This window comes from Coffea arabica, chromosome 9c (assembly GCF_036785885.1).
Source record: "Coffea arabica cultivar ET-39 chromosome 9c, Coffea Arabica ET-39 HiFi, whole genome shotgun sequence".
Taxonomy (NCBI): Eukaryota; Viridiplantae; Streptophyta; class Magnoliopsida; order Gentianales; family Rubiaceae; genus Coffea; species Coffea arabica.
In genome coordinates this window covers 42,239,567-42,266,743 of record NC_092326.1, presented here as the reverse complement: position 1 = coordinate 42,266,743, position 27,177 = coordinate 42,239,567, and the positions used below count along the sequence as shown (strand labels likewise).

The following is a 27,177-nucleotide window of genomic DNA, read 5'->3' as shown; positions in this document are numbered from 1 at the left end:
GCGGCCGAAGATGAAACGTGCAAGCAGAAAATACAAAAGGAAAACGATTGGCGGAATTTCTTTTGCATTAATAAAGTTGCCCGCCTCTGAAACTGCAGTCAACTGAGTTTATTCATAATCATACGCTCAATGAATATTTTAATGGCCAACTTAAGATCAGATTTTGCAGCATTATCAAGTCAACTAAAGTTTCTTTCCCTAGAAGAAAAATGTCAAAAGAAATTACAAAATCTAGTAAATTTCGCGATATACCCCCTTTTTTTTCTTCCAATATTAGCGTCATTTTTTAGGAATCCATCTTTTACGTAGACATAGTAATCACTATGTTTAGATGATATGGCACTGGTGAATTTACAGACGTATTCTTTGGATTTAAAATATTTCCTTGTTAAATGTGTATTGGAATTTTAAAAAGTTACTTATTCAAATGGCAAGCTTGAAAAGTACGTATTAAATTTTGAATTGTAACTCTTGTTTCGGAATATCAATAAAATAGAAACTTACATGACATTAACAATAAAACGGAAGGAGCAGTAATTAGATTAGACACTGAAGAAACAAAAAGGATGAAGTGACTCCAGTTAAATTTTTTCTTTGAACATGTGATGTCTGAGGAAATACAACCGATGACTGCACTGCACTAGTGTGGTGGCCAAACTGTGATTTGCTCGACGGTACTATATTTTTTTTAGGTGTTTGTCTAAAATTTACCAGTAACTTTTTTATAGTTACTACTTTAGAAAAAATGTTAGTATTCATTTGAAACACCTTAAAATACTCCCTTGCCCCTCTACCCCTCACCTATCACCCACTACGGCTACCCCACCTCCACCACCAGTGTGTGTGTGTGTGTGTGTGTTTTTTTTTTACTTAAAATTGTGAGGTGTTTTATGTGTTATTATAAATGATATTTTCAACAACTAAAACACCATACTAGAAATGGATCCAAAAATTAGTTGGGATTGCGGGTCCATTCTGCCTAAGCATATGCTTCCACAGTTAATTTTATTTTACGTTGCTTTACAGTGGGAGTTTCCTCCTCCTTGCATGGCCAAAAGAGAAAAGGGGAACCAAAACACACAAAAAAAAAAAAAGGTGGGGGGGGGGGGGGGGGGGAGAAGAACCAAAATTGTACCCCAGCTAGACGCACATTTAGTGAGTGTGCCTAATTCATTATTATTTTATTTTTTGGGGAACATGAAGCCTTAAATCATTATGCTTCGTGAGTATAAATCACTACTATTTTGTTTATGATGTTATCCTGGAATTGACAAATATGGAATCTTAGTTTTGATGTTGTAAGATTTTTTTTTTTTTTTTTGGGGGTTTGGCGAAAAGAAGAATGACATTCCAAATATGAATCTTTGGGTGCCGAATCAAGACGCAAACTTTTAATTACTTGCCTTGGCATTAGAGGCAGCATCGCAATTATTCTGTTCCAAGAATACATACAATAGAAGGCAATAATAGTCTTCTTTCCTTTCTCAGGTGTGAGCTGTATTAGGTAGATTCCTTCAGTCCCCTAAATGACAGCATGTAAATTATCGTTGTACCAATCGATTCTATGTGGCAAACTACCTAATACCTAATATATGTCTTTGCCATGGATACCAATGTATAATAATATTCTCTTGCCTGCAACACATGCTTCAGTTTCATTAATTGAAGAAACTAGCAGTAGTTTATGGCTTGGCTACAATTCTAGCGTGCTCATGGTACGATCAAGAGATTGGATGGTCTGTTTGATTGTTGTTTTTTTTTGAATTTTTATAGAAAAACATACTATAATAATTTGATATATACGAATTAAAAAGGTAATTGAGATATGTGTTCATGAAAAAACGTAAAAAAAAATTTTGAGGGAAAATGGAGATCTTGATTGAGTCATCTAATTATGTTTGCATTTCGCTACACTAAATTGGCATGGGAACACCTGTTTAGACAATCATTCACTGCTACATGTTTGTCGTGGACTGATGCAACTCCATTATGGGTACCAGAAGGGAAAGAAAAATTTGACGCATGGTCGGTTTGCAGGAAAAACATATCCTAGATAAGATATGGAGGGGCACGGATAAAGACGCTGTAGATTCTCGGGAATTCATAAGAAAACATGAACCCGAGAGGGGATGCTTGGTAAAGGGGACCCCTTTATTCAAGAGGGCAGGTCTTGGGTTCCATCATTGAAGTCGCTCCTTCTCAATAATTGAGTCGTTATTGGCAAATCCTAGTCCTACACAAGTCACGTAGCCAATTTTCCATGCATGCGTTAACGTTCTTTCTTCTTCTGAGGCCACTACTTTGCAGCTTCTAGTTCTAGTATCAACTTCTAGTATTAATTAATGTCTCCATCGGTCTATTGTCTTGCAAGGTTAATTACCACAAAACTGGTAACATGGACGGGTAGCAGGCACCACTCATTGTCTTGAAACCGTGAGAGGTTGGTAAGAAGTAGATTGAGTTAATTAGTGGCAGAGACAGAGACTAGACATATAAAATTACTTCACGTACGGAATACACAAAAGTAACCGCTGAGCTTTGGCTCAGTAGCCGCTAAAAAGGGATTAAATCTCTCTTTGAATTGTAGGTCGGGGTTTCTTTAACAACTGATGAAAATTTGGGATTCTTTAACGCTATTCTCAGTATTATGTAGAACGCATTTTGAGTTAAAAGGCAAATTTTTAAGCGTCGATCGATGAGATATCTTTTGACATGTATGTGCCAACAAGTATCAGAAGTTAAGAGATAAGCATTCAAAGGTATAGAATTTGAATTGATTAAGGGTAGGTAGTATTAATTCCCATTTCTTGATAGTAAACACTCAAGTAATTGATTTTCTGCATTGTACAATTCGGCATTGCAGTAGCACTCCTGAGTAAAATGGGAACAATTATGGACAGAGGTAATTTTATCAATTCTTTGCTTCTTTACAAAATACTCTAATAGAGAAAGACGGAGGGGGCCGGCCGATGGTAGCATCGAGGTTGTTCAACTGCATCTGGATCAGTTAGCTAATGATTTCTAGGATGGGATCCTTGCAGGCTGCTTTCATGCAAACGATTCTTCTTAATCAGTCCCCTGATGGGCCCTTAAGCATTAATTAATCTAGTACTAAACAAACCTCATATACTAACGGAATTGTGGGCTTCATTTGATTAAGTATGCGCTGGAATCCTTGCCTTGCTAGAGTGTCAAAAGACAACAATATGTTCGCAAAAAAAAAGGAACGATGACAAGAAAAAAGCTGATAGAATCACAAAATGTGGTATACCTGAACTGTTGTCTCCACTTTAACGTTCATTTGTTAGAAATCATCACATTAAACTATAGAAGTACATATGGCTCGCCGCCATGACAGCATTCATCCACCAAATGGATCTGAGAAGAAGGTACGTAATTTGACAGGATGTACTCCCTGGTTCTGAAGGTTATTATATTCATGCGCTGGAATGTTTGCCGTCTGCTAAATTTTATTAGATTAATCTTATATACACTAACAGACAGTAGCATAATGATACCAATTAAGTAGATCATTTTATTGAATGAATTTGATTGATTTGCAGTTGTGTCCGAAAATAATTTTCAATGGAGAAAACAAATTTAAGAAATGTTTTGGCCAAGTGAAACTGATAATACCATAAGGTAGCTAGATTGGTAGTATCAGTTTACTTTTCCTGCTTCACTTACTTCTGTGTCAAAAAGAAGAACTAGAAGATAGTGACTCGGGGTGATTTACAAAATAGTTCACGGACAAAGACCTGCACTAGATTTTTGTGGCTATGGAATTGTCCACGGAAGGGAACTACCACGAGCATAACACACCAAAAAGGTCAAAAAGACGATGGAAAAAAAAATCTTAAAAAAGCTACCAATATGAGGCAATAATTAAGTGTTGCAATAGTTTAAATTTTCATTACATAAGTGTTTTTTTTTTTTTTTTGCGTACTATATTTATATCTTCTTAGGTATTGAATTCATTAGGAAATGCAAATACAAGATTTATCAACCAATAAGTTCAAATTTTTACCAAAAAACCACCAAGGTGTGATTATAGTCATGGAATTTGTGATTGAGTTAGAAGATCCAAATTGCTTGGATTTGAAATTAATTTCTAAATGAATTCTTTACACATTGTTGTAGAAGCTAATTAAATGGATAGTCTAAACCATCCTAGAACAACACATATCCTTAAAATGAGATATGATACTTGCTACATTCTAGTTCTAGTAAATGTAAGACTATCTTTCATCTTCTGTAAATCAAAATTTCGTAGGCTTTTTCATGGCAAATTGATGGACATAATGGGATAAAAAGTGAATTGGTATTTCATCCTTTATTCATTTAAGATAAGACAAGATACGTTGCTAGCATTACGTAGATTATTGAGCATGGTTATCATTCCAATTTTCAACCATTAGTTTTTGCACTTTTGTGTATTCAAAATTGTTATTTTCACTTTTAAGCAAAGAGGGATTTTAGCCGTCTCTCCCTTTTTCTTTTTCTTTTTTTTTGAATCAATAAGTGGGAAAGTACGCATCCTACTCCAAACTTTTCGAGAGAAAATATTATGGTAATGTCACACTATATATAATGTACATGAAAAGACACCAAACAAAAAAAAACCATCTCTACATGGCTATTATAATAGTTATTGATTGTGTATGATAAACATCTCTGTATATTGAAAGATCCACATTAGAGCAATTTTAGCTAGAAGTCGGAAAGATCGACGTCAGATTCTCTCACTTTTCGAAAAAAGGAATTAGATATCTGTGTATCTATAATTCTATATTGATATTTGTTTTTATCCATTAGTGCAGAATTATGATAATGAAATTATGTATTTTACTAAAAAAAAAAAAGGAAAAAAGGGTTTGAAGTTGAGGGCCCCTTCAAACATAAATAAATATGCCACCAATTTTATTTTATTTTTTCAATATATTTGGTAGGAATACACGAACTTGATCAATTTAAGACAGCGAAGCAACGGCCCGAATTTAAAACAACGTAGAACGACCTTTCCATCACGGAGCTTGGGCCATATAAGAACGACACCCGAGTGCATCTTGCAGGGAAATGGACGCATATCTTGGGTCAGTCCGTCCAACTCCCCTGGCGGGTGAGCTGTGAAGTATCCATCAGTAGGCCCAAAAGCTCTAACGCACAATGACAACAACATTGAAATGTTAACAGAAATTCGGTTGGTTTTATTTATCGACTGCCTAACTTCCATGGCGGGATTGAATTTTGATTACTAGTATTTGGGAAGATGAACAAGAAGGGCCTCGCCATTTTAATGCGTACTAAAATGCGGCCTCTCCCCCCAGCGGCTATTGTGAGTTTCATTACTCCACTTTTAATCAATCTTTGATTTTTCTTTTCCTATCTTTGGAGGTGATTATTGAGCTAGTTTGATTTTGATTGTACAAATAAATTCTTCTTCTTTGTTTAACTAATAATTCAACAGAAGAGAGTCAATCAAATGGAAGTTCCTCCTCAAGAAAATTCTAACGTGGTTTCTTCTACTCCTAATGCCTCCATTAATCCCCCAAGGTGATCATTTGAATTATTTGTGTGTTGATTATTTTTAGCAGTTCAATTTCTGTTAAATTGTCCCAAAAAAAATAAAATAAATGGGTCAAGAATTCGTATTATGCTTATGCAATTATGAAAGAGATGAGAGGAAATTCTGTTTGAGTTTAGAATAAAGCAATGATTTTGATTTTTTTTTTTTGGGTGAATGGATTTTCAGGGACTTCGAGCAAGTAAGAGACTCTATGCACTCTGCTATATTAATGAATAAGACTGAGATTTTAGATGCTGCCCTCAGTGAATTCTGTGAGGTGAATATATACTACTATTCATTGGGGGGGGGGGGTAACTTAATTATGTTGATATATGAGTAACATTTGTGAAAAATGTAATGATTCCGCAAGTATGTCTTTATAATGTAGGGTTACTTTAGCCTTTCCAAGGAAAATCGACGGAAATTACTTCTCACACTTGCCAGAGAGTATGATCTTGACAGAATACAAGTTAGGGAGCTGATGAAGCAGTATCTTGGTCTTGAGCTTCCTATTGGTGAGTTTTTGAGTTAATTGTCTACATGTCTGATATGCTTAAGTGTTGGGTTGCTTTGAATAGAATCTGTGGGTTGTAGGTGAAAAAGCTCAGCATAGTAGCGGGCAACAAGAGGAATTGTCACTTTCAGCATTTTATAGAATTGAGCGGAACTTGAGGCATGCCCTCAAGCCAAATTATGAAGTACTGTTTGAGCGGCTTAATACTCATCCTGGAGGGTTGAAGTTCTTGTCCGACATTCGAGCTGATATTCTATCTTTTCTCGCGTAAGGTTATATTCCTGTTTTAGATGTTTTAGTCATCTGGGTCTTGTAGCTCTGATGTATGTGGGGAATGGCAAATTCTAGGATTTCCAAGGCAAGAACAAAGATTTTGTTTGTCAGGGAGCAAATAACTGGGGGATGACATTTCCAGTTTTCACAGTTAAAATGGTTGGCATGTTTCAATGAGTGATAATTGGATGTCAACCCTGAATCAGATTGTTGGATAAGCTTAGAAAAGACTGTTCATGCCGAACCACCGATGATTAATGTGTACCCCACCCTAGGTCTTTGTTTATCTGACATTTGATCTAGGTCACCCTAGGTCGACCAGGCTGGTGGTCCATAATATAGTATACCTAGGCACTTGGTTAAGTCTTGGTTGGGCGCCTGATTGGAATATTGCTGTAAATGTCTAATTTAAGGTTCCCTGAGATAATTCATGTGACAGTTTTCATGGTGGCATCTCTCCTTTGCTGTCTAATCAGCCAGTTGATTTGTGAAATCATAGTTCCTCTTGAAAATAAGCCAAATTTTACTTGTAGTACCTGTTACAAAGGTCACAACTTTTGAGTGTTTCTCCTTCCAACTTGTAGCGAGGAAAATTTTCCATCCTTGCGGGCACTTGATTCTTACTTGAAAGAGAAGCTTGGTACATGGCTTAGTCCTGCGAATCTAGAGCTTCATAATATTACATGGGATGATCCTGCTTCTTTGTTGGAGAAGATTGTAGCTTATGAGGTCTGTTTTTCTATTCCATGTTGCCAGCTTTCCTTATAAATTCTCTAACTATGAAATCTGCATGTTATGAGATGTTCACAAATATCTTCTTCAGGCAGTGCATCCAATCAGCAGTCTTTTGGACCTGAAAAGAAGGCTGGGGGTAGGCCGCCGCTGTTTCGGATATTTACATCCAGCAATACCCGGTTAGAAAAACTTTTTGTTAGTCTGGTTGACAGACATAGTAGAATTTTTTACTAACTTGCTTACTAGAAATGCAAACAACTGGCAGTATTGATCTCATCAAGATTACTTGATAAACTTGCTCCAACCTCGCTGTATTTTGGATTTGATTTCTTGAGTTTGTTATGGGGATCTGATATTGAATGTATTCTTACTTTATTGATATTGATGGGTCAAAAGAGTTGCGAAACGTTTGACCAATTTTGGCAGTGTTGTAAATCTGAGGCTTCTATTATTTGAATTTATGAGTTTTACTGAGGAAATGATGTTGGGTTCGTACAGCATTTGCTGCAGTGAGTATAGATCTGTTGGTGATCCAATGTTATCTTTTTCAGGAAAGATTTAAAAGCTTGTGTACAGAGTGTAGAATCTGTTGTCTTTGAATTACAGTCTTAAGTGGTTGCAAAGTTTAGTATGATGCAATAGGTATCTACTTATTTACATGTCTACTTGACTTCAAGGAAGCAATCCCTTTTTTCCTTTCTTGTTAGATCTGAAAATCATCAGTTGTTTCTTATTGTATAACTGCTAGATTCATATGAAGATTCTTACAGTTGCTGCTAGCCTAGCTATGCTTTAGTTCACAGAAATTTTATCCGCAAAAGGTCTCATACAATGATGAACCAAATTGGTAGAAGTGTAAATGCAAGACTGATTGCCTGCTGAAATATGAAAGATAAAACTGGGACTAGGAATACATTTTCAGGATTTGAGTAGATACTGTAGTGACTGACTGAGTAAAACACAAATTAAGAAGATCTAGAATGTCCAGTATTTACCTGGGAGTACACCTATGAGGCAAGCAAAATTACACCATTCCGGGGAAAAGAGGAGGAAGGCAGAAAATTGGAATGATTGTGTCTTGTGGCATTCCTGAAGTATAGTTTAGACTGAGCTTAAGAAATAGTATATCAGTTCAGAAACAATATGGGGTTTGGGCCTTTAATTTTCACTAATAAATTAGTGAAATTTTTGATAAAATAATTTAGTTGATTTTTGTCAGGGTTTGGTCTAAGGTGATGGAGTACAGTAGATGTCAAATTATGACTTGTTTTGTATCATGCTTAATCTGGATTTGAAATGTTCATCCAGTCTAATAACTGAGCATAATTCAGGTGAACCCCTCATATTCATAGAAGTTGCATTAATGAAGGATGTGGCCGAGACGATTCAGGTGAATAGTTTTGCTGTGGAGTGTTGAAAGGATTCAGGAAAAGGAACAATCTTTATTTCTTGAGACTGCTTCTTTAACGAGCTAGAAACTACTATGTATAGTTATTAATGAAATTATTCATCTTAGGAAGTTCTATGGGACGATCCTCCAATACCTGAATGTGAAGCAACCTCTGCACTCTTTTACTCTATATCATCTACCCAGGTTAGAATTTTTATCTTACGGGTTTTTTACAGCATTACTTTCTGATTATTCGTGGATGGTATTTTTGTTGCTGACCTGACCACTTATATTTGACTGATCTTTTGCCAATAATTTATGATGACCATTTTGCTTTTTGTTGTAATAAAATGGTGAGATTTCGCTCATCTTCTATATGGGATTATTAATATGCATCCTTTTGTGTGCTCATCATAATTTTCTTTTTCTTGGTAATTGATTAATTTGTAGATAAACCATATGTTATTCCCCTCTGTGGCCCAGTGTGAGCATCCCAGCTCTCTCTTCTTGACAGAAACAAATTGCTTGAACTATTCTTATACTACTTATTCTTTTCCTTTTCTCTGATCAGAAATTCATTGGGTCAGTGCTTCAAATTCTGCAGAAAGAAAGGAAAAGCAGATGCTTCAAAGCACTAAGCTTCCTCCTATTGTTGAAATTTTGCCCAAAGTGTAATTTCATGGGAAAGCTTCATAAATTGATAAACTTAGTCAAGAACAAAGGACCACCCTTACCTGTTAAATATACTTGCTCAAGCTGCGTTGTTTTTAATTTTTTCCTTCTTTTGCCCCCTCCCACCATACAAGGGGATACTCTGGCTTTATCTCTCCTCTTCCTCTCCCTCCCTCCTTCCTTGTTCCCCTCTTCTCAGCTGCCTTAGCTTATACTAAGTTGTACCTTTCTCTTTAACTGCAGCCTGGCTTATCCGGAATCAACCTTGGGAAATTCCTTATTAAACGTGTAATTGATGTTGTGAAGAAGGATATGCCGATTATATCTGTAAGTTCTTCTCTGTTTATGGACATTTGTCACTTCTCGGTGTTGTAGTTATGAGTTATGTGTTAGAGAAAATGGCGTAAATGGTCACTGAATCATTTAAGATTCCCTGTTTTAGTCACTTGACTTTTCTTTAGTCACAATGGTCACTTAACTAATAAAAATGTACGTTTTTGGACCAAATATGTATGTTTTGATCAATTGAGTTTTAAATAGTTCTGTGACCATTTGGCGCGGGTGGAGAAGCTAACTTCTTGTGGATAATAATTCTTTGCCTCTGTAAGTTGCTTTTTTCATGGATTGAGTACAGGATATCACTATTCTCCAACTTTTTGGGTTTTAAATCCATTATAGCCTGCAAGTACTTTGCTCTTGTCTAGTAATTTATCTTACGGCTTTAAGAATTATGAAGTTGTAATTTGTAGAGCCACAATTGGTCAGAAATTTGGTTTTGTGTCTGGGTTTTGCATAATGATGATGCCAAAGTGAGTGGGACTTTTCAACTTGTTTTTATAAGTAAAGCAGTTCGGATTGCATTCAGATTTACTTGTTTACTTGGTACTTTTTCTGTTTGCTCTTTCAAATAACTTGTACTATATGGAGACTATCTTTCTTGTCCATTGGTCACTGTATCAGCCTGTAGAGCTCCATGCTTGTCTTCTTTTTCTTGCTCAATGAGACTCTTGATTATAGCTGATAACAATTTGAAAAATTTCTTCTGCAGATCTTTGCTACTCTTAGTCCTATTCCAGGCTACATGCAGTGGCTTCTATCAAAATTGGCATCATCAGAGATATCTGGTCCTACCTTTAGAGAGAACTTGCTTAAACAAGAAGAAGAGGGGGCACTTGTAGATGCAGCAGTGTAAGCATATGGTTTTACGCTGAAGGGTTGGAATCTTTGCTCATTTCTTTCTTTCTTCCACCCCTGCTCCCATAATATTCTCCAGTAACATTGCATACTCGATCTCTCCTGCCTTGCTCAACACCAAGAAATGGAATGATAGCTACCTGCTCTACTGGAAATGTGGAATCTCTGTTGCTCCTCAATCACCCAGAGATGGGATGACATAATAGTCTGAACTTCTGGCAAATCTGAGCACTAAAATTTGAATTATGAATTCTTTACCTCAATTTTTTACCAAATCTTTCTTTGTGTCTGATAATTGATTTACATATTTCTCTCCTTTATTAAAACTTTCCTGGTACAGAGAATTCAGTTCCAGCAAAAACGGAATGGAAGTGATGAAGTACTTGTTGACATCAACCAATTATGAGTGGACAAAGTCAGCTAAGATAATTTCGGTTCTAAGACCTCCAATGATGCGACTTTGTGCTCGGTATGGTTTGTTATATTAAGTAATCTCAGTACAACTAGTCTAAAAGACAACATACGACCTCAGATATATATATATATATATATATATATATATATATATATATATATCAAGGATATTTTTTTCTCATTCTTGAAGATAAGAGTAAAGATAGACATCCAGGCTATCACATGACAAAGTTAATCTTCATATGTGAAGGTTGTCTTTTTCCTGTGAGTGCATCTTATCTGATGATTGTAGGAGAAATGGTTAAAATGTATCTATATTGCTTTTGAAGAATCATTTGGAGTTCTTTCCTATCTAAGTAATAAACCGAAGATGGATCTTCAGTCTCCGGAGTCATTTAGTCATGTGGAGCAAGTTGCCGCTATAAGTGGATATAGGGCATTTTGTTGCTTCTGGGTAATATGTCTTCCTTGAATTAACAATTCCAGGTACCTTCTGCAAGAGAAGAAGAGGGGGAAAGCTCTAGATTCTGTGGCAAACTTCCACTTGCAGAATGGAGCGGTATGTCAAGAACTTACTAAGCTTTCTTTCAAAATTATTAACCTGTTGACTGTACAATATCACGTAACCTAGTCTGTTATCTCAGAGTATTTGGTCATTTTACCCATTTGTTGAAAAAATGACTTCAAGCACGTTGTAGATCTGATCTGTTTGCATAAATTCAGAGACTATGTTCGGTCATGTGAAAGAGTTAGTGGTTAAACTATCATGGGGAAGCCCCTGCCAGATAAAATCTGTAATCAGATTTTAATCTTTATAGATGATCGGAAGGCTGAATTGGATGGCTGATCGATCTGAAAAAGGCCTTACTCAGAGTGGAGGGATTATGGTCAACTACATATATAGGTAAAACTTTTCCTCTGGATCAATGATTGCAAGACATGTTTGGTACTTCTTTAGTTCTTTCTCTTTTTTCTATTGGTCGTTTTGATGAGTTGGAAAATACTTCATCTACTTTGGCAATATACGTTATTTCTAACAATAGGTTCAATTTCTTTCTACGCAAATTATGTGTAAACACCATCTGACATGAAGTTGAACTGATCTTTTTCAATGGTTTTGCTCATGATAACAATGTTGATTATTGCTGTGAATGACTTTAGTCATTATAAAGAACTGTTTGAAGCCTAGATCAACACCCAAAAATTTTAAATGAAATGCAGGGTGGAGAACATTGAAGAAAATGCTCACTCATATTACAGCAAAGGGCATATCCAAGCTACCTCAGATGTCTCTTGCTTTGTTGAGGAAACTTGTTGGTCTTAAACAATGTCCATTGGCATCTAAACCATAGTGGTATCAGATACCCCCAATCTGTACCTACCTATATGCCAATCCAATCCATCCCTGTGAGCATGCAAGTGAGCCTTTGAGATGGAAACTGCTGTGCATTGGTCCTCTGTGCTGTTTCCTTTTAGGTAGTTGCTTCCTTCAGTTCTTCAAACAGAAGTATCTGCTGTCAAAGTTATTTTTTACATTTGCAGGATCATGAACTAACTAGAGATTAGGAAGCTGTTGCAGGAGTGGTGTGAAATTTAATGTTCTACCCTTGTAGTACAGGTAATACACATACCAATTGAGTATATTAAGTGAGGTTTTGATGTTGTACATGCCTGTTTAAATATATTAAGTGAGGTTTTGATGTTGTACATGCTTGTTTAAATTCGAGTTCTTTTGATGATACAACAATATATACCATTACATTCTACGGCTTCCAAGCGCAGGCAGCTTCAGAAGGATAATTAATTTTCACTTTCTACATGGCTGGTTTCTCGGACGTAATCCCTCATTAGTCTTGTATTAGATTCATTAACCACCTGCAGATTTACCAACACATACATTTGCACTAAGTGAAGCAGGAAAAAGTGATTTCAAATATCAAAATTAGGTGAAAGAAAAGAATTTGACCTTATGGGATAATCGCTTCAAATTGTCCCACTCAAAATCATTCTTGCAATATGCAGATCTAACCTGCATGAAGATCCCATACCATTTATTTAGCATATTGTGAAAAAGAGTAGCTTAGCAAGTTAAAGAAATACAAAGGAGAGAGAAACCACTAACCTCAAGTATCCGCATCGCTGCAAAGCAGAAGAAAATTTCAGTTTTTTCCAGATTTAATATGCAGGCTGCTGCCGTTAAAACAGACTATGCAATTTACATTGTGATTGTTAACAGCATAGTAGAGCTGTTATGCTACTTGTTTCTTTCATTGTTATACACACAGAAAAAAATGTAGCAATTAATTGGTACCTACTCAAGTATTCCATACCATGTAGAATCTTGTCCTTTCATCTGTGGTTGCTGTTACCAAATGATCAGTGCATAAATGCATGGTACACTTGTTGTAGTACTTGTTTTGTTTAAAAAGATTTATGTTGATCTAAAACTTGCGAATTTTGTACTATATGATTTCAGGCTGAGTGAAATGTAAGTACATATATACCTAGATTTTTATGCCTTGGTGATTCCCGCATTAAGTTGGCGCAAAACTTATCCCCATCATTCACTGAGTGTCTGCCCAAGAATTCCATCAACTCCTCGTATGCCTCGGGGTTGTAGCTCTGCTCTGTCAAGTGACTGTTAAAAAACAAGAAAATGGCATAGATATATTTTTATGGATGTATGTCTATACCCTAATCTGTAGCTTCATTAGATACAGTGAGCTTCAAAGTTCTGTACTGATTTGATGTAGCCAACCGTCTGATACTATACTCAATAGAACAATAAAAGTGGAGATAATGATTCTGTGAAAAAAAGAGAACCTGCAACTGAGCAGTGACAATTTGAACAGCAATGTATGTGAAGAAATTATGGAGGTGCTTCGCTGCTTTTGCTTCTGGTGATCCTTCTCCGAACCCTGCACCACTCTTCTTTAATATTCACAGGCAGATCCATAGGTACACTTGCTAGAAACTTTTACAAGAGGTTGACTACCCACCTGGAACATACATCTTTTGACAATGGAAGCGAGTTGGCTGAGAAGTTCTTTGCTTCCATGGCCTGAAGGGACAGGCTCTGGTATCCCTGGAAGCTTGTGTTGGAGAAACTGCAAGCCTTGAGAGGGGGACGGTGGCGAAGGATTCCATAATATAGCTCATCTTAACTGTACTGTGTAATCTGTGGCAACTGCCAGTGAGAATTGAAGGAAAAGAGCAGAAGTGGATGTTTTTGTCCAATGACTAGCAAGCGGCAGGACACCTTGAGAAGCCTTTAGTGAAGAGATAATAATATCTTTACTTGCATGTTGAGATATCTTCAGGTATATGTGGCAAGAAGCCTGAAATTTTGTCTTGGATCATTTGTCCATCTTTAAGGGTGGATCCCACCCATTCTATTGTCTCTTTTATACGTATGTGTATGCATCTGGCCCTCGTATTATTGAATAGCCAAGTCTGGAATATTCCTACTTCCTGTGTAAGTTTGAGAAGTTTGAACAGGTAAAAAGATAGATATATCCCACATCAAAAGATCGTAGGGTTTTCATTCTGGGTTTAAGGTTCACAGAAACCCTGTTCAGTTATCAATTGGCTAAATAGTGGTTTTTTGTGGGTCCCTCTTAGATTGTTTTCGGGCCAATTTCTCGATTAACTCCTGCGTTTGTCTAATTTAACTGCTATTTGGAAAGTGAAAAATATTAACGCTCTTATTGTTCAATTCTCCATTTCCCTTTTCTTCTCGGGCGGTATTGCGCTTCTACATTAGAATTCGAGGGCATCTGGTAAAGGAAGTATCTGAAGGATAAACTGCGGAATTTGGCAAAACTAAGGAATGTGCATTCCACCATTTGGTCATCAATTGGGACTGCAAAAACTTCAATCTTTGTCAAACTCGGATGGATGAAGAATTATCCGCTTACCAGTTAAGGATCAATAGCATGGTTCATGTTGGCGGGTCAATATCTTTCCTTTTTTTTTTTTTAATATGAAATAAAAGAAATTGCTCATTTCGAATTCTCAGAATAATAATTTCATTTCTGGACATGCTGCTTACACAAGTATAAAAAGTTGATCACTACGCTCACAAAGTATCGATTCGAGTGATTTTCTCAGATCTGAAATCTAACCAAAGTTTTAAATATTTATCATGCAATTTTGGGGAGTTTTGCAGTCCCTTTAGGGTACTATACCGATGAGATTAAATTCACCGTTGAATATAGAATAAGGGTTATCAATCCTTAAATTATTTCAGGAGTTCAAATTACTAAATAATGTGGTAAGATGTAAGTGGATTAAAATCACGGACCAAAAGGGATTGTAGCAGTTTCGGCAAACTTTAGCTGGATTTAAGTCTGAAATGAAAAGCAGCTCCCAGGCTGCTTAAGCTCTTTATTTATACTACAAAAACTGTACATATTTGTTAGTCTTGCAGTTTAAAATTGAGATGAGAAAGAAATGGAATGGAAACCTTTGTGCACTTTCACTTTCCTAACCATACAAGTTGTCTTATTGAAACAATAGGTTTGACAGGGGACAAACTTGATTTACTAAAAAACTGCTTATATTAAATGGCTTCTCTGTTCTTTCAGAAATGCAGAAAGAAAATCCAATATATTTGGTCGAAATCTTGGACTTTATATTCCTCCTCCTTTTCTTAAAGTTAGCGAGAAGAACGTCGCACACTGAGCAAACGTTTTAGCACAAAATCTGCACCAAAACGACAAGCATCTTTGTGCTGGTGTTTCTGCCAGCTTCTTAAATTTCTCTAGCCTGCAGCAACTGATACCATAATCTCAAGAATTATTCAACTGGTCCTTCATCCGGGCCATAAAAGCTAGAAGAGTATCTCAAATTGTTCATTATATTACATTTTGATGCTTGTTTATTGCTGATAAAGTCAAGAATAGCTCTCAATTCAAGAATCATATATAAAAAGATGGAGACAAAATTAGATTAAGTACGGGCTATTATGGCCCCTCAAGGCTTCTAATTTTCTTAATTAAATGAGCAAGGAAAATAAGACAAACAATACAAGACGGCTATATGAAGTAAAGATGACGAAATGACTTGAACAACTATCTCTCTTCTAGTTTGTTTAATGGCATCCTAAATCATTATAATTCGTCTCTCCTCTTCCCTTTTTCTTGCTATATATTTCACACAAACAAGAGATGAAAATAACGGCATCAAAGAGGAAGAGGCTAATTCTATTGTTGAGCTCTTGTTTAGTACTTGTGTTGTTATGTTTTAGCGTTGAGGCCAAGTGTAGAAGTGGCTGTGACCTTGCCTTGGCTTCATACTACATCTGGGAAGGATCAAATCTCACATACATTAGCTCCATCTTCGATCAAACAATCCCAGAAATTCTTCGACAAAATCCTCATGTTCCAAATCAAGACAGCATCCACAGCGGTACGAGAATCAACATTCCATTCTCATGTGAGTGCTTGACTGGTGATTTTTTGGGACATAACTTTGAGTATCTGACTCAGGGTGGCGATACATATGAGAAGATTGCAAGAATAGCTTTTGCTAATCTGACAAATGGGAACTGGATCCAAGTGGTGAACATATATGACCCTACTAGGCTGCCAAATTCCGTTTTCATCAATGTAACAGTGAATTGCTCTTGCGGGGACAGCAGAGTATCAGAGGATTATGGATTGTTTGAAACATACCCTTTACGTCCTGGTGAGAATCTGTCATCTGTGGCAAATGCATCAGGGGCTCCAGCTGAGTTGCTGCAAAGGTTCAATCCAGGATCTAACTTCAGTGCAGGATCAGGAATAGTGTTTGTGCCGGCAAAAGGTTAGTTTTCTTGCATATATTTAATTAGGAACCTTTCAGCATATCATCGATGAGTGATGAGATTGGTCCACAAGATTAGAAAGTTATACTACTTGCAAAAGAGAAATTCTAATTTAATGGCAGCTTTGAAAAATTCAAAATGTTGGCATGTGGTCTGACAGCCATCTTGTACTATTATAACAAGATTTATATGCCTGCAAAATGGACAATAAGAACATATCAAAGTATCTAATTCTTGAAAGAAAGTCGCGAGATGCTTTAAAATTGTTCTTTATACTCGTTTTTTGGGGCATAAAAATAGAAGTTTGAAGCTGTAATATCCATTTGGCATCATTTTAAAACCTAAGCTCCGGCTGGAACATTTTTAACCTGACTCAATGGATCGATATCCCAGTTTTTCCCCCTTCTTCGTTTGCCATATGAAATAGTAGGCATTGCCAAATGCCAATGTGGTACAATTTACTTCTTGCTGCTTATGAACGCCATAATGTTAAACAACAAATCCTCAGTTGTCTGTTGTTTTAGTTCCCTAGCTATTGGCACAAAACCTTTTTGGTTATTTACTTTCTTTTTGCATAGTAATACCTTTTTTTTTTCAGTGGCAATACGTCTTAATTGTATAGGAAGGTGGGCAAAAAATTCTTTGCTTCGTTGCTTCAGGATAAAAACAAAAATTAGTTAAATCCCACATGCAATATATTAGTTGCTTTGTCTTCACCAATTATTACCGTGGAAATCTTCTATATTTGTCCATGAATTGGTAAGTCCAATTATTACTGTTGAGCTAAACACTTAGTAACATAAACGTAACAAAGTCAGACAACTAATTAATTAAATCCGTTTTATCAGTATCCATGGGATCAAATTCCAAATACACTGGCAAAATTTTGTGTCATGATTTCTGATGGTTATGGTATCAAGCAGCGTATGATTGTTAATGAGATTAGTACTCGGTCCATAAAGCTTTCAGAAGTCAACGACTCAAAGTCCTGATCCTGCAAGTTAATTATTTATTTAAGCTATCGTGATAGAATCATGAAAGTGTTTGTTTAGTTGAAAAATCGCTACCAAGTTTGACCAAAACACATCAGTATACTGCACCAGTCAACTACTGGAAAATCAGAATTTACCTCGTTTCTTCTTCTTCTTCATTTTCCAGAAAATTATCATGTGGGTTCTATTTAGCATCTTTGAATTGCCTAGCAAGGCCCCAGATCGCAAAACAGTAACAAATTTTTTTGGCAGTGTCGAGAATTATGGATGTGAAGGGAAAGAGAAGCTTTGAGCTGGTATTAGGCTTTTTAACCGTGATAATCTTATTGGGTAGAGTTGAATCACAGTGCAGTCGAGGATGTGATGCTTTAGCTTCATATTATGCATGGAATGGAACAAATCTTACACTCATATCCACTGTTCTTTCTACCTCTATCAGCCACTTTCTTAAATACAATCCTCAAATAACCAATCCGGACATTATTCAATTTGGCAGCAGAATTAGTGTTCCATTCCCATGTGCCTGCTTAAAAGAGGGATTTATGGGGCATCAGTTTATTTATCGGGTCAGGTCTGCTACTTACTATCGAAGGATTGCTCACCTTGTTTATGCAAATCTTACCACGGTTGAGATGTTACAAAGGTTTAATAGTTATCCTCCCGAGAATGTTCCTGCCACTGCACAGTTGAATGTTACTGTCAATTGTTCTTGCGGGAATAGTAAAGTGTCGAAGGATTATGGTTTATTCATAACCTATCCTCTTCGATCAGGGGAGACTATTTCTTCCCTAGCCAATGAGTTTGATCTTCCTGAGAAATTGTTGGAAGATTACAATCCTAGAGTGAATTTCAGTGGCGGAAGTGGTTTGATTTTTGTCCCAGGAAAAGGTATCTCATTTTCATTTTCTGCAAGAAAATGCTACTGTTCATATGAGCATGATACTAGCTAAAACAGAATTGGTCACTAGCAACAGAAAGAAGCATATTTAAAAGTTGAAAAGGAAAATAGGTACAGATATCAATTTTTTGTCAAAGTTAATTGAAGAAACAGTCGGATTAGCCAGGTGAAGAAAAATTGCATTTTAGAGGTGGTAAAGGTTTCATAATTGATGTACATGATGAGCTAGTAGGAAATAATGAGTAGCTTTTTGTTCTCTAGGAAATTATCAGTGTCAAGTGTCAATTCTGTTGTAAATGATGCCGTTTTACTAGGAAATATGAGAGCCTGACTGCTAGACTCTTCTTGACGTACTGTTTTCTCCCTGATGCAGATCAAAATGGAATTTTTCCACCATTAAAGTCAAGGTAGCTTATACTACTAAACTTTGATTTGTTGGAACCATCTTTAATGTCCCTTTCACTTCTAATATCCTTTTTTTCTCCTGCAGCTCAAGTGGTTAGTTCCTTTATCGTCAATGGCAACCAAATGTGGCTTGGCACAATTTTTTTGAGTTCAACCATGGCGTTTAGGCAATGATTATTTAAGATCAATTGATAAGTGCCATTTTGAACAGGAATCTCAGGTGGAGCTATTGCTGGAATTACAATTGCAGTACTTGCTGGAGCTATTTTCTTGGCCGTCTGCTTGTATGTAATATTCTATAGACAAAGGAGAATATCAGAAGGATTTCCTAAAGCAGAACCCCATGAACTAAATGATGAGAATGTGCATGGTAGCCTTTTTTGTCCATTCTCGGTATAGTATATAGATTACATTTTCCATTTAAGCATGATGTAGGATATGAAGTGTCCATTGTTTTAGTTTCCCTGTTCTTAGTTTTCATTTCAAGGCTAACTATGGTTTTGTCCAGACAAATGATTTTCTCGTTGTCTTCTGCATGGGACCATCAAGATTTGAGCTCCAAACATATTCACTGTCTACCTCATTTCCTGTAGTTAAAAATGCATATCACGGATATTGGAGGGGGTGTCAATCAGTTTAGATGTTCTGGTAGTATATCTAATTCATGTTTGGAACTCTCAAACACATAAAATACCTTTCCTCTATTGATGTAGGACCTGGAGCACTGGAGAAAATATGGGAATCAGGTCCCCTTGTCAGCACCACTACAAGAATGCCCGGCATCACTGTGGACAAATCTGTTGAATTCTCATATGAAGAACTTGCCGAGGCAACAATGAACTTTAGCCTAGCAAACAAAATTGGTCAAGGTGGATCTGGTTCTGTTTTCTATGGGGAGTTAAGAGGCGAGGTTTGTACATTTGTTCTGCTCACTTGATACACGAAAAGTGTCAACAGTCTTACTAATGAAGTGTTTAGCTGATTGACTTCTTGAGTTTGCTGTCAAAGAAAATTTTAGGTCTTTGAAAAAAGAGTAGTATCTCTGATACAGTTAGAAGATAATCCATGGATTTTATTTAAGGTAAGGATTCAAGGATGCCAATTAGAGAAGATGAATCCACCTCTAGTATGAGGACAAACTAACTTAGGACTTTACTTGTGAAATGAACTTTAAAAAAAAAAACAAATGGGGAAATGGGAATGCTATTGCATGTTTTGATAATTGTGGAGATTAAAAAAGCTGCAAGGATAGGTCTATGATTTTCTTCCTGAAACTTTTGAGTGTTTTATTTCATGTTGGTATTCCTGAAGCTTATCGTCCAGTGGTGTTTTAGGCATTTGACTCCATCATCGTAACCTTTATTTGGAAGGGGTAGGAAGAAAATGACATGATCTTATTGATGTCAGCACTTCATAAATTTAAATCTTCTGAACTATTCTCCAGTAGATTGTAGAAGATATGATTTTGAGATTGTAATTCCCCTCATCAACTTCCCCATGTACAAGAAATTACATAAAACCGTAAGTTTGCTGATCTTTGAAGTGCTATTTCATCTGGCTTTTAATTTCAAATTTTTTATCCTTCAAATTGTAGAAAGCTGCAATTAAGCAGATGGATATGCAAGCATCCAAAGCATTCCTTGCTGAACTGAAGGTTTTGACCCATGTTCATCACTTAAACCTGGTATATCGCTCTTCCTAATGGACTTGTGACTTTTCCTGTTCCTCATTCCTAGTACTTAGAATTCTTTACTATCTCTTGCCATGGATTGACACAGATATTGCCCATTTTTCAATTTCAACCAGATTAATACACTTTAAGTTCAATGTAGGTCCGCTTAATTGGATATTGTGTCGAGGGATCCTTGTTTCTGGTTTATGAATACATCGAGAATGGCAACCTAACTCAGCATTTGCGTGGTTTTGGTGAGTGTGCTGCATCCTAGTTCCTAAATCAGCACGAAATCCATCCTGCTTACAATCTGTCTCATGTCATTTATATTCCTTTTACAGGTAGGGAACCATTGCCTTGGTCTGCCAGAATGCAGATTGCCCTTGATTCAGCAAGAGGACTCGAGTATATTCATGAGCATACAGTTCCTGTTTACATTCATCGAGACATTAAGCCAGCTAACATTTTGATAGACAAAAACTTCCGAGCAAAGGTTGTGAAAGACATCAGGTGGTATATGAGCATTTGATGAAGGCCTTATGACTTTCGCCTTGCATTAAAAATCAATCTCCTATTCTGCAGGTTGCTGACTTTGGACTTACAAAACTTACAAAAGTTGGAAGTACATCTCTGCAAAACACGCGTCTCGTGGGTACTTTCGGTTACATGCCTCCAGAGTAAGATTAATTTTTGTATACCATTTTTGCATTCCCGACAAATAAAGAAACACATATTGGCCCAAAGCAAAACACATCCAATTACTGTCATCATTTGCATTATGTAAATCTGTAAGATTGGAAGGTCTTCTGATGAAAAGCAGGATGGCCTTACATTGATTCAGGTATGCCCAGTATGGTGATGTTTCCCCGAAAATAGATGTTTACGCATTTGGAGTTGTTCTTTATGAGCTTATATCAGCTAAAGAAGCAATTATCAAGACGAATGAAGTTGTTACAGAATCAAAGGGTCTTGTTGCTTTGGTAATTAATCATGCTCAATTTCTAGACTTAGCAGTTGATGTTAACAGTTTCAAGCCGCTTCAAGAGTCGCGATTTTGATGTTGTCACGTTGTTGCATACACAGTTTGAGGATGCTTTTAACCAACCTGATCCTCTAGAAGCCTTGACCAAACTGATGGATCCCGGGCTCGGCGACGATTATCCGCTTGATTCAGTTCGAAAGGTAGTGTAAACCAACAATGCCAACAAGAAAATGTCATCATGTTCCATCTTATTTGACCGGAGTAGTTAGTTAAACATCCATCATCTATCTGCTTTTATCAAAACTTGTTTCTTCCCTAATTGCAGATGGCTCAGCTGGCCAGGGCATGCACACACGAAAATCCTCAGCTCAGGCCAAGCATGAGGTCTATTGTGGTTGCATTAATGACATTGTCATCGACTACTGAGGATTGGGATATTGGTTCCATTTATGAAAACCAAGGTCTGGTACATCTAATGTCTGGAAGGCAGCATTAGCTAGTGTCCAAGTCTTGGTGTGGAATGAGGTTCTTCTTGCTCTGTACAGCAGCATGCATCAACAAATTTTGATGTTGCAAATTGTTTTTGGAGTTTTGCAATCCCAAACTTTGAGCTGTCCATCATCATCATCTGTGGGCTGTATATCACGTAAAAAATAGTGATGCCCAAGTTTTAGTGTAGTGCTACAATTGGAAAATCAAAATCCCATTTTGTTAATAATGGATTAGTTTTAAGCCATGACTAACAAATATCTATTAGTATGTTTCACGGAATTCTAACATCAAATAAGTTTAATTTGTTTCAGATGTAGATAAATGAAATTTTTACTTGGCAAAAAAAAAGAAGAAGAAGAAACAGTATCCAAATTGAAAGCATAAATCACGATATATAATCTCTTTTTAAGTAAACTTATACTCTATTTAACAACAAAGTGTAAGTTAGTTGGTAAGACGTTTCACCTGTAACCGACAAATCATAGGTTTGAGTAATTTAAGAGAAAAGTGGAGTTATTTAAGAGAAAAGTGGAGAAACAAGAAACTGGTATTGATCCTAAAACCAGAAAACTTATACTCTAATCCCTTTTCTGCCTCATTTGACTTGAAATTTAATTCTAAGAAGGGCTTGACGTACATGCACTTTTAAGGATGATTGGGAGCATCCTTTCTAAAAATAAAAAAATAATATAAAAGGATGACTGGGGGCAGGTTGACCTACAAATTCCGGTCATTGGGCGGGTGGGCTTGGAAACTGCTTACTGGACCAGCAGATATCAGAACCCAAACCGTTTCCACAGCCCTATTTTTACTGCCAAGTGTCTAAAGGGCCGTCCATAGGCTGTAGCAGATAGCGAACTTTTTTAGCATTCCATTTTTGCTCCAGGTGTCAGTTTCGAGGCTAGAAAGTGGCCGACCGATGCCAGCTTGTTAGGAAAATCTCCAACTCACTGTTATTATTGCTGCCCATTTCAATATGATGTTCATAGCAATCTTGCTAATGTCATTTTCAAATGGAGGGTTGCTGCCGTGGAGTCGAGTTCGAACTCGAGTTTATCGAACTCTTTAAATTTGAGTTGTTCGGATTAATTTTACCTTATCCGAACTCAAACTTAGTCGAGCTCTCAAACTCAAAATTTTTTGTAAATTTAATAAGTTTACAATAAATAATTAATATATATATATATATTATAAATACACTACTCGAAAAGATTCTATAAATATTTGAGTTTTGATTTTTTTTTTCTATTCGAACTCAATTCGATTACTTTATCGAATAGTTCGAACTAGACGATCGAATTCGAGTCAAACCTTTAATTAGACAGCTCGTCGAGTAGATCTACATCCTACTCAAGTGTCAATCAATTAAATAGGCTCAATTTGGGAGCTGAGTTGTGGATTCTGACGTTGATATTGCTGATGGTGCTTTGTTGCTGTGTGATAAAGATAAGGTCGCATTACTAATATCAGCCAATAGAATTTCTACGCTTCTATCACTGGGATAATTGTGAAGATTTTTGTTTGCTTTGGACTTTCCCTCGTAGACAATTCAGGGATCAAAACAACAGCTTCTAGCTTTTTATATTCGTAGCTTTCTGCATAATGGTGAGTGAATGATTTTGCTCCTTTCAGCACCATTAACAGCCTAAGCTTACGTATATTAATTATTGTGTAGTACGAAACAAGTTACCCCCTCCGTCCCACTTTGATAATCCTGTTTTCTTTTTTCATCCGTTCCAAATTATAGTCCAGTTTCCAATTGAAGAATATAGTTGTATTTTAATTTTTCTAAAATACCTTTATTCAATGTAAGTTGTTGTTACTATAAACCTACCCCATTTAATGAGAGTTGATTCTTTTTTTACCATCAATTCAAGTTTCCATAAAGTTATACTCTAATTAATATGAGAGTATTTTAGAAAAATAGCTACCTAAATCATAGTTATTAAACCCAACTCGGGAAGGAACCCAGCGAAGGGGGTGGGTCAACGGGTTACTGGTTCAACCGGTGGGTGAGTGGTTGAATCGGTGGGTCACTAAATATATTTAAATATTATATTTCATAATTTTTTAGATAAGATATATGATATAAATTGTAATAAATAATGCCATAGTAAAAGCTCATTTAATTTAATTTGCTATAAAATAATTAATTCATATAAGAATCAATTAAATATAAAGTTATTTAGTAATACACCAAATTTCAAGTGTAAAATTTTATCTATATTTAGTGTAATAATGTAGCTTATTTATGAATTTTAAGTGTAAAAAATTATTAAATTAATATTTGTCTTTGAAATGAATTATGTAATGTGTTATTTTTTAAATTCATTTTATAAATTATAGAGTTTGGAGGGTACTAATTTTTATTAAAAGATTTCAAATAAATTTATTTTAGAGAAAAAAAAGATAGAATTGAAAAAACATATATATATATATATATATATATATTATAATAAAGACCTTTTATTAATAAATTTCGGAGCAGCCTAGTGGTAAGCATACGTTAGTGATTGGTGGAGGTCCAAGTTCGAGCTTTGACAAAGGCAATAAAATTTTTCCATCAAAACCGCCAAAACCGGTCCGTGGACAAAATCGGCCGGGTTTCCGGTTTAGCCCGGTCCGACCGTCAGGCCGTTGACTAGTCAACGGTCCCGTTGCTCAAACAATCTAATTTAAGATTCGGCCCGGCCTAATGGCCGGTTCACCAATTCGACCGTCGGGTCGGGCCGGGTTTAATAACTATGACCTAAATTGATTGTTCCAACAAAGTTAATTACTTTTTCTTAAACTGTGTGAAAAAGCAAACAGGACTATCAAAGTGGGACGGAGGAAGTATTATATGCTTCAAGTCTCCGCCAAGTTATTATATGCATAAACCATGTTCAACGCTTACTTTTTCTTCTTAATCAAATGCATAAATTTAATAATGATGGATACAACGAAAAAAGAAAAAACAACTGGGCAAATTGGATTTCAAAACTATTCATAATATTATCATGAATCCAGGAGAGGAAACTGGTAACATGATGGACTCTAGAGATGATTATCATTATTCATACACCTACCCATCTGTTCCCCGTTGTGGGGTGTGGTTGCCACTTGCCATCCATGATCGATGTTGAAATATTTTACTCCCTTTTTGTTTTGTTGGCAGATATGATGCATCCAAATAGATCAAAAGAAAATATCACGATTGTCACCTGTAAGACTTTTTCTCTTGAAATGACATGTAAACTTTCACTCTCAAATTGTCCCAAAAAAAAAAACTTTCACTCTCAAACGTATATGAGCATGGAATATATTTGACCCAATATTGCTGATATTTGTTTCTCATCCTAAAGTGTGCATCTTATCCTTCTGTACGTATGGTGTTCATTCCGCCATGCACTTCTTCCTCCTCATCTATTCCCTTGTAAAAATTGTAGGAAAAAAAAAAACAAATCCTGCATGTTTACTCAAATTCCAGGCCACCATGTACATAATAGCTCCTTCTCTTTTCTGTCCTGATCATTAAACGAACAACACCATAATCGAGGCTGATAAATCATTAAATGTGCCCACAAGGTGGAGGAGGGGTCATCATGCATCCACATTATATTTTGTTTCGTATTCTGGCAAGAAATGCATTATCTACCAATTCAGTTCTCCAAACCTTATGATTATGTGTGTTCTTTTAGTTTGGATCGTAAGTCGTTGTTCATAAATCAATTATTTAATAAATGGTCAATTATTTAAATAAATGGTCAAGAGACGAGAGGTTTTCAGTGCGCACACTTGAATAGCAGTCACGGGTTTCTTGTAAAAAAAAAAAAACAGAGAGAAAGAGAGACAAGAGGTTCCCTGATTTTCCAGGAAAGGGGACCATTGATGTATATATTTAACTTGTGCCCTTAGCCGATAATTCAATGACAGATGAATCCATTCAAAATAAGTTTTGTCCAGATTGTGGTGCTCTCTGTTCATTGGCTCTAAGTAATCCACCAATTTAGCTGAAAGGGAAACTTATTACTACTTTTATCTGTAATTTGTGGGATTGCCTGGTTTTTTCAGTGTTACTTTCGTTGAAAGCGAAACTTAATTATTAGGACTTTCATTTCTTGTTTTTGAGGGGGGTTGTCTGCAGGCAATTGACAGCTTTTACTTTGAGTGGTCCAGAATGTTTGTTTGAACTAGACAACGATTTTTGCTGTTCTTTCTTAAATCTTAGTTGGTTTAAACGAAGCATGACAACTACTGTGAATGCTGCCTAACGCATCTTATCGATCTCTCCGTGTGACTGGCAAGCTATTGCATGGGACGAGATTTATCCAGAGCGCATTCCCGAGCAGCGGCTGCGAGTTCCTTCGTCAACAAAAACAAGCCTTGTGTCATAGAAAATTTCAGAAGTGGAAATTGAAAGCTCGCTTAATAAACTAACCAAGCAAGAGTTATTTAAAAATATCACTTATGTTTTTTTCAGTTACTAGCTGCAAGTAGTGGTAATACGCCAGATGGAGGTTAATTACCTTGTTGAATAATCACTAGTTAATTCTGAGGGTGGTAGTAACTAATTGAAACGCTAGCTAAGATACTTGTTAATCATAAATGAGAGATGGGTTTTTTTAACCGATCGATACTTGTTAATCACCCGTTAAGATATTTAAATAATATTTAAAGTATTATGTAAAGACACTCGTATATATTATATTTATTGTACTTCCTGAATTATGTCATTTATCTGAATTAATTAAATTTTTCTCAAAAAATTAAAACCTGAAATCCTTCCTGGGCACCCGTCAGCCAAATCCATACATAATAGAGAACAGCGAGGTTGGCTATCTTTGATTCTTGTCCCATATCGCATTTTGATGAGATCACGAGTTTGAGACCGTCCCCAGGCCCATTCCTTTTTGCCATTCCTTTACTTTTTTTTTTTTTTTTTTTTTTTATGTAGTTGGATTTGCCCTCACATGCATAACAATGGCCAAGGATGCCCTTGCCTGTGTGATGTTGTTTGAAACGTAATTTTTCGTAGACAAATTTTTACGTTTTTTGTAAACGTATTTTTAATTCTTTTTTTTAAACTCATATACGCCAAATTACTACAATATTTTTTTAAAAAAAATTCTAAAAATAGTAATCTAAACCGAAAATAAGCATTTTGTGTGTCAAAAAATAATACTTATGAAA

The 27,177-nt window shown here is 36.1% G+C and overlaps 3 protein-coding genes across 6 annotated transcripts; 2 read left to right on the top strand and 1 right to left on the bottom strand.

Annotated features, from left to right (window-relative positions):
• The first annotated feature begins 5,043 nt into the window (after window positions 1-5,043).
• Window positions 5,044-14,171, top strand: LOC113708679 (uncharacterized). Of its 4 annotated transcripts, XR_011821000.1 has the most exons (17): window positions 5,049-5,335; window positions 5,468-5,553; window positions 5,753-5,843; window positions 5,955-6,081; window positions 6,161-6,347; window positions 6,938-7,082; window positions 7,177-7,267; window positions 8,420-8,478; window positions 8,605-8,682; window positions 9,394-9,477; window positions 10,199-10,338; window positions 10,685-10,813; window positions 11,245-11,317; window positions 11,577-11,662; window positions 11,980-12,177; window positions 12,301-12,376; window positions 13,235-14,171. XR_011821000.1 is itself a non-coding variant. In XM_072064802.1 (15 exons), the coding sequence occupies exons 1-15, from the start codon at window positions 5,270-5,272 to the stop codon at window positions 12,080-12,082; spliced, it is 1,545 nt and encodes a 514-aa protein (XP_071920903.1). In that variant the 5' UTR covers window positions 5,049-5,269; the 3' UTR covers window positions 12,083-12,465. The 4 variants fall into 4 exon arrangements, 2 of the variants coding, with proteins under 2 accessions (XP_071920904.1, XP_071920903.1); XR_011820999.1 differs by having other exon boundaries at window positions 11,980-12,376; XM_072064802.1 differs by lacking the exon at window positions 13,235-14,171 and having other exon boundaries at window positions 11,980-12,465.
• On the bottom strand, window positions 12,372-13,917 carry LOC113708680 (chaperonin-like RBCX protein 1, chloroplastic). Its single transcript, XM_027231246.2, has 6 exons — window positions 13,758-13,917; window positions 13,582-13,676; window positions 13,263-13,380; window positions 12,881-12,897; window positions 12,725-12,787; window positions 12,372-12,633 (listed from the first exon to the last, which is right to left on the bottom strand). Exons 1-6 carry the CDS (start codon window positions 13,915-13,917, stop codon window positions 12,559-12,561), a joined length of 528 nt encoding a protein of 175 aa, XP_027087047.2. The 3' UTR covers window positions 12,372-12,558.
• Window positions 14,172-15,779: 1,608 nt separating the features above from the next.
• LOC113708563 (lysM domain receptor-like kinase 3) lies at window positions 15,780-22,249 on the top strand. The gene is made up of 13 exons (XM_027231036.2): window positions 15,780-16,563; window positions 17,809-18,444; window positions 18,828-18,861; window positions 18,945-18,952; window positions 19,071-19,229; window positions 19,573-19,769; window positions 20,454-20,543; window positions 20,692-20,785; window positions 20,873-21,024; window positions 21,114-21,208; window positions 21,373-21,511; window positions 21,615-21,713; window positions 21,839-22,249. Exons 1-13 carry the CDS (start codon window positions 15,927-15,929, stop codon window positions 22,007-22,009), a joined length of 2,511 nt encoding a protein of 836 aa, XP_027086837.2. The 5' UTR covers window positions 15,780-15,926; the 3' UTR covers window positions 22,010-22,249.
• The last annotated feature ends 4,928 nt before the right edge of the window (window positions 22,250-27,177 follow it).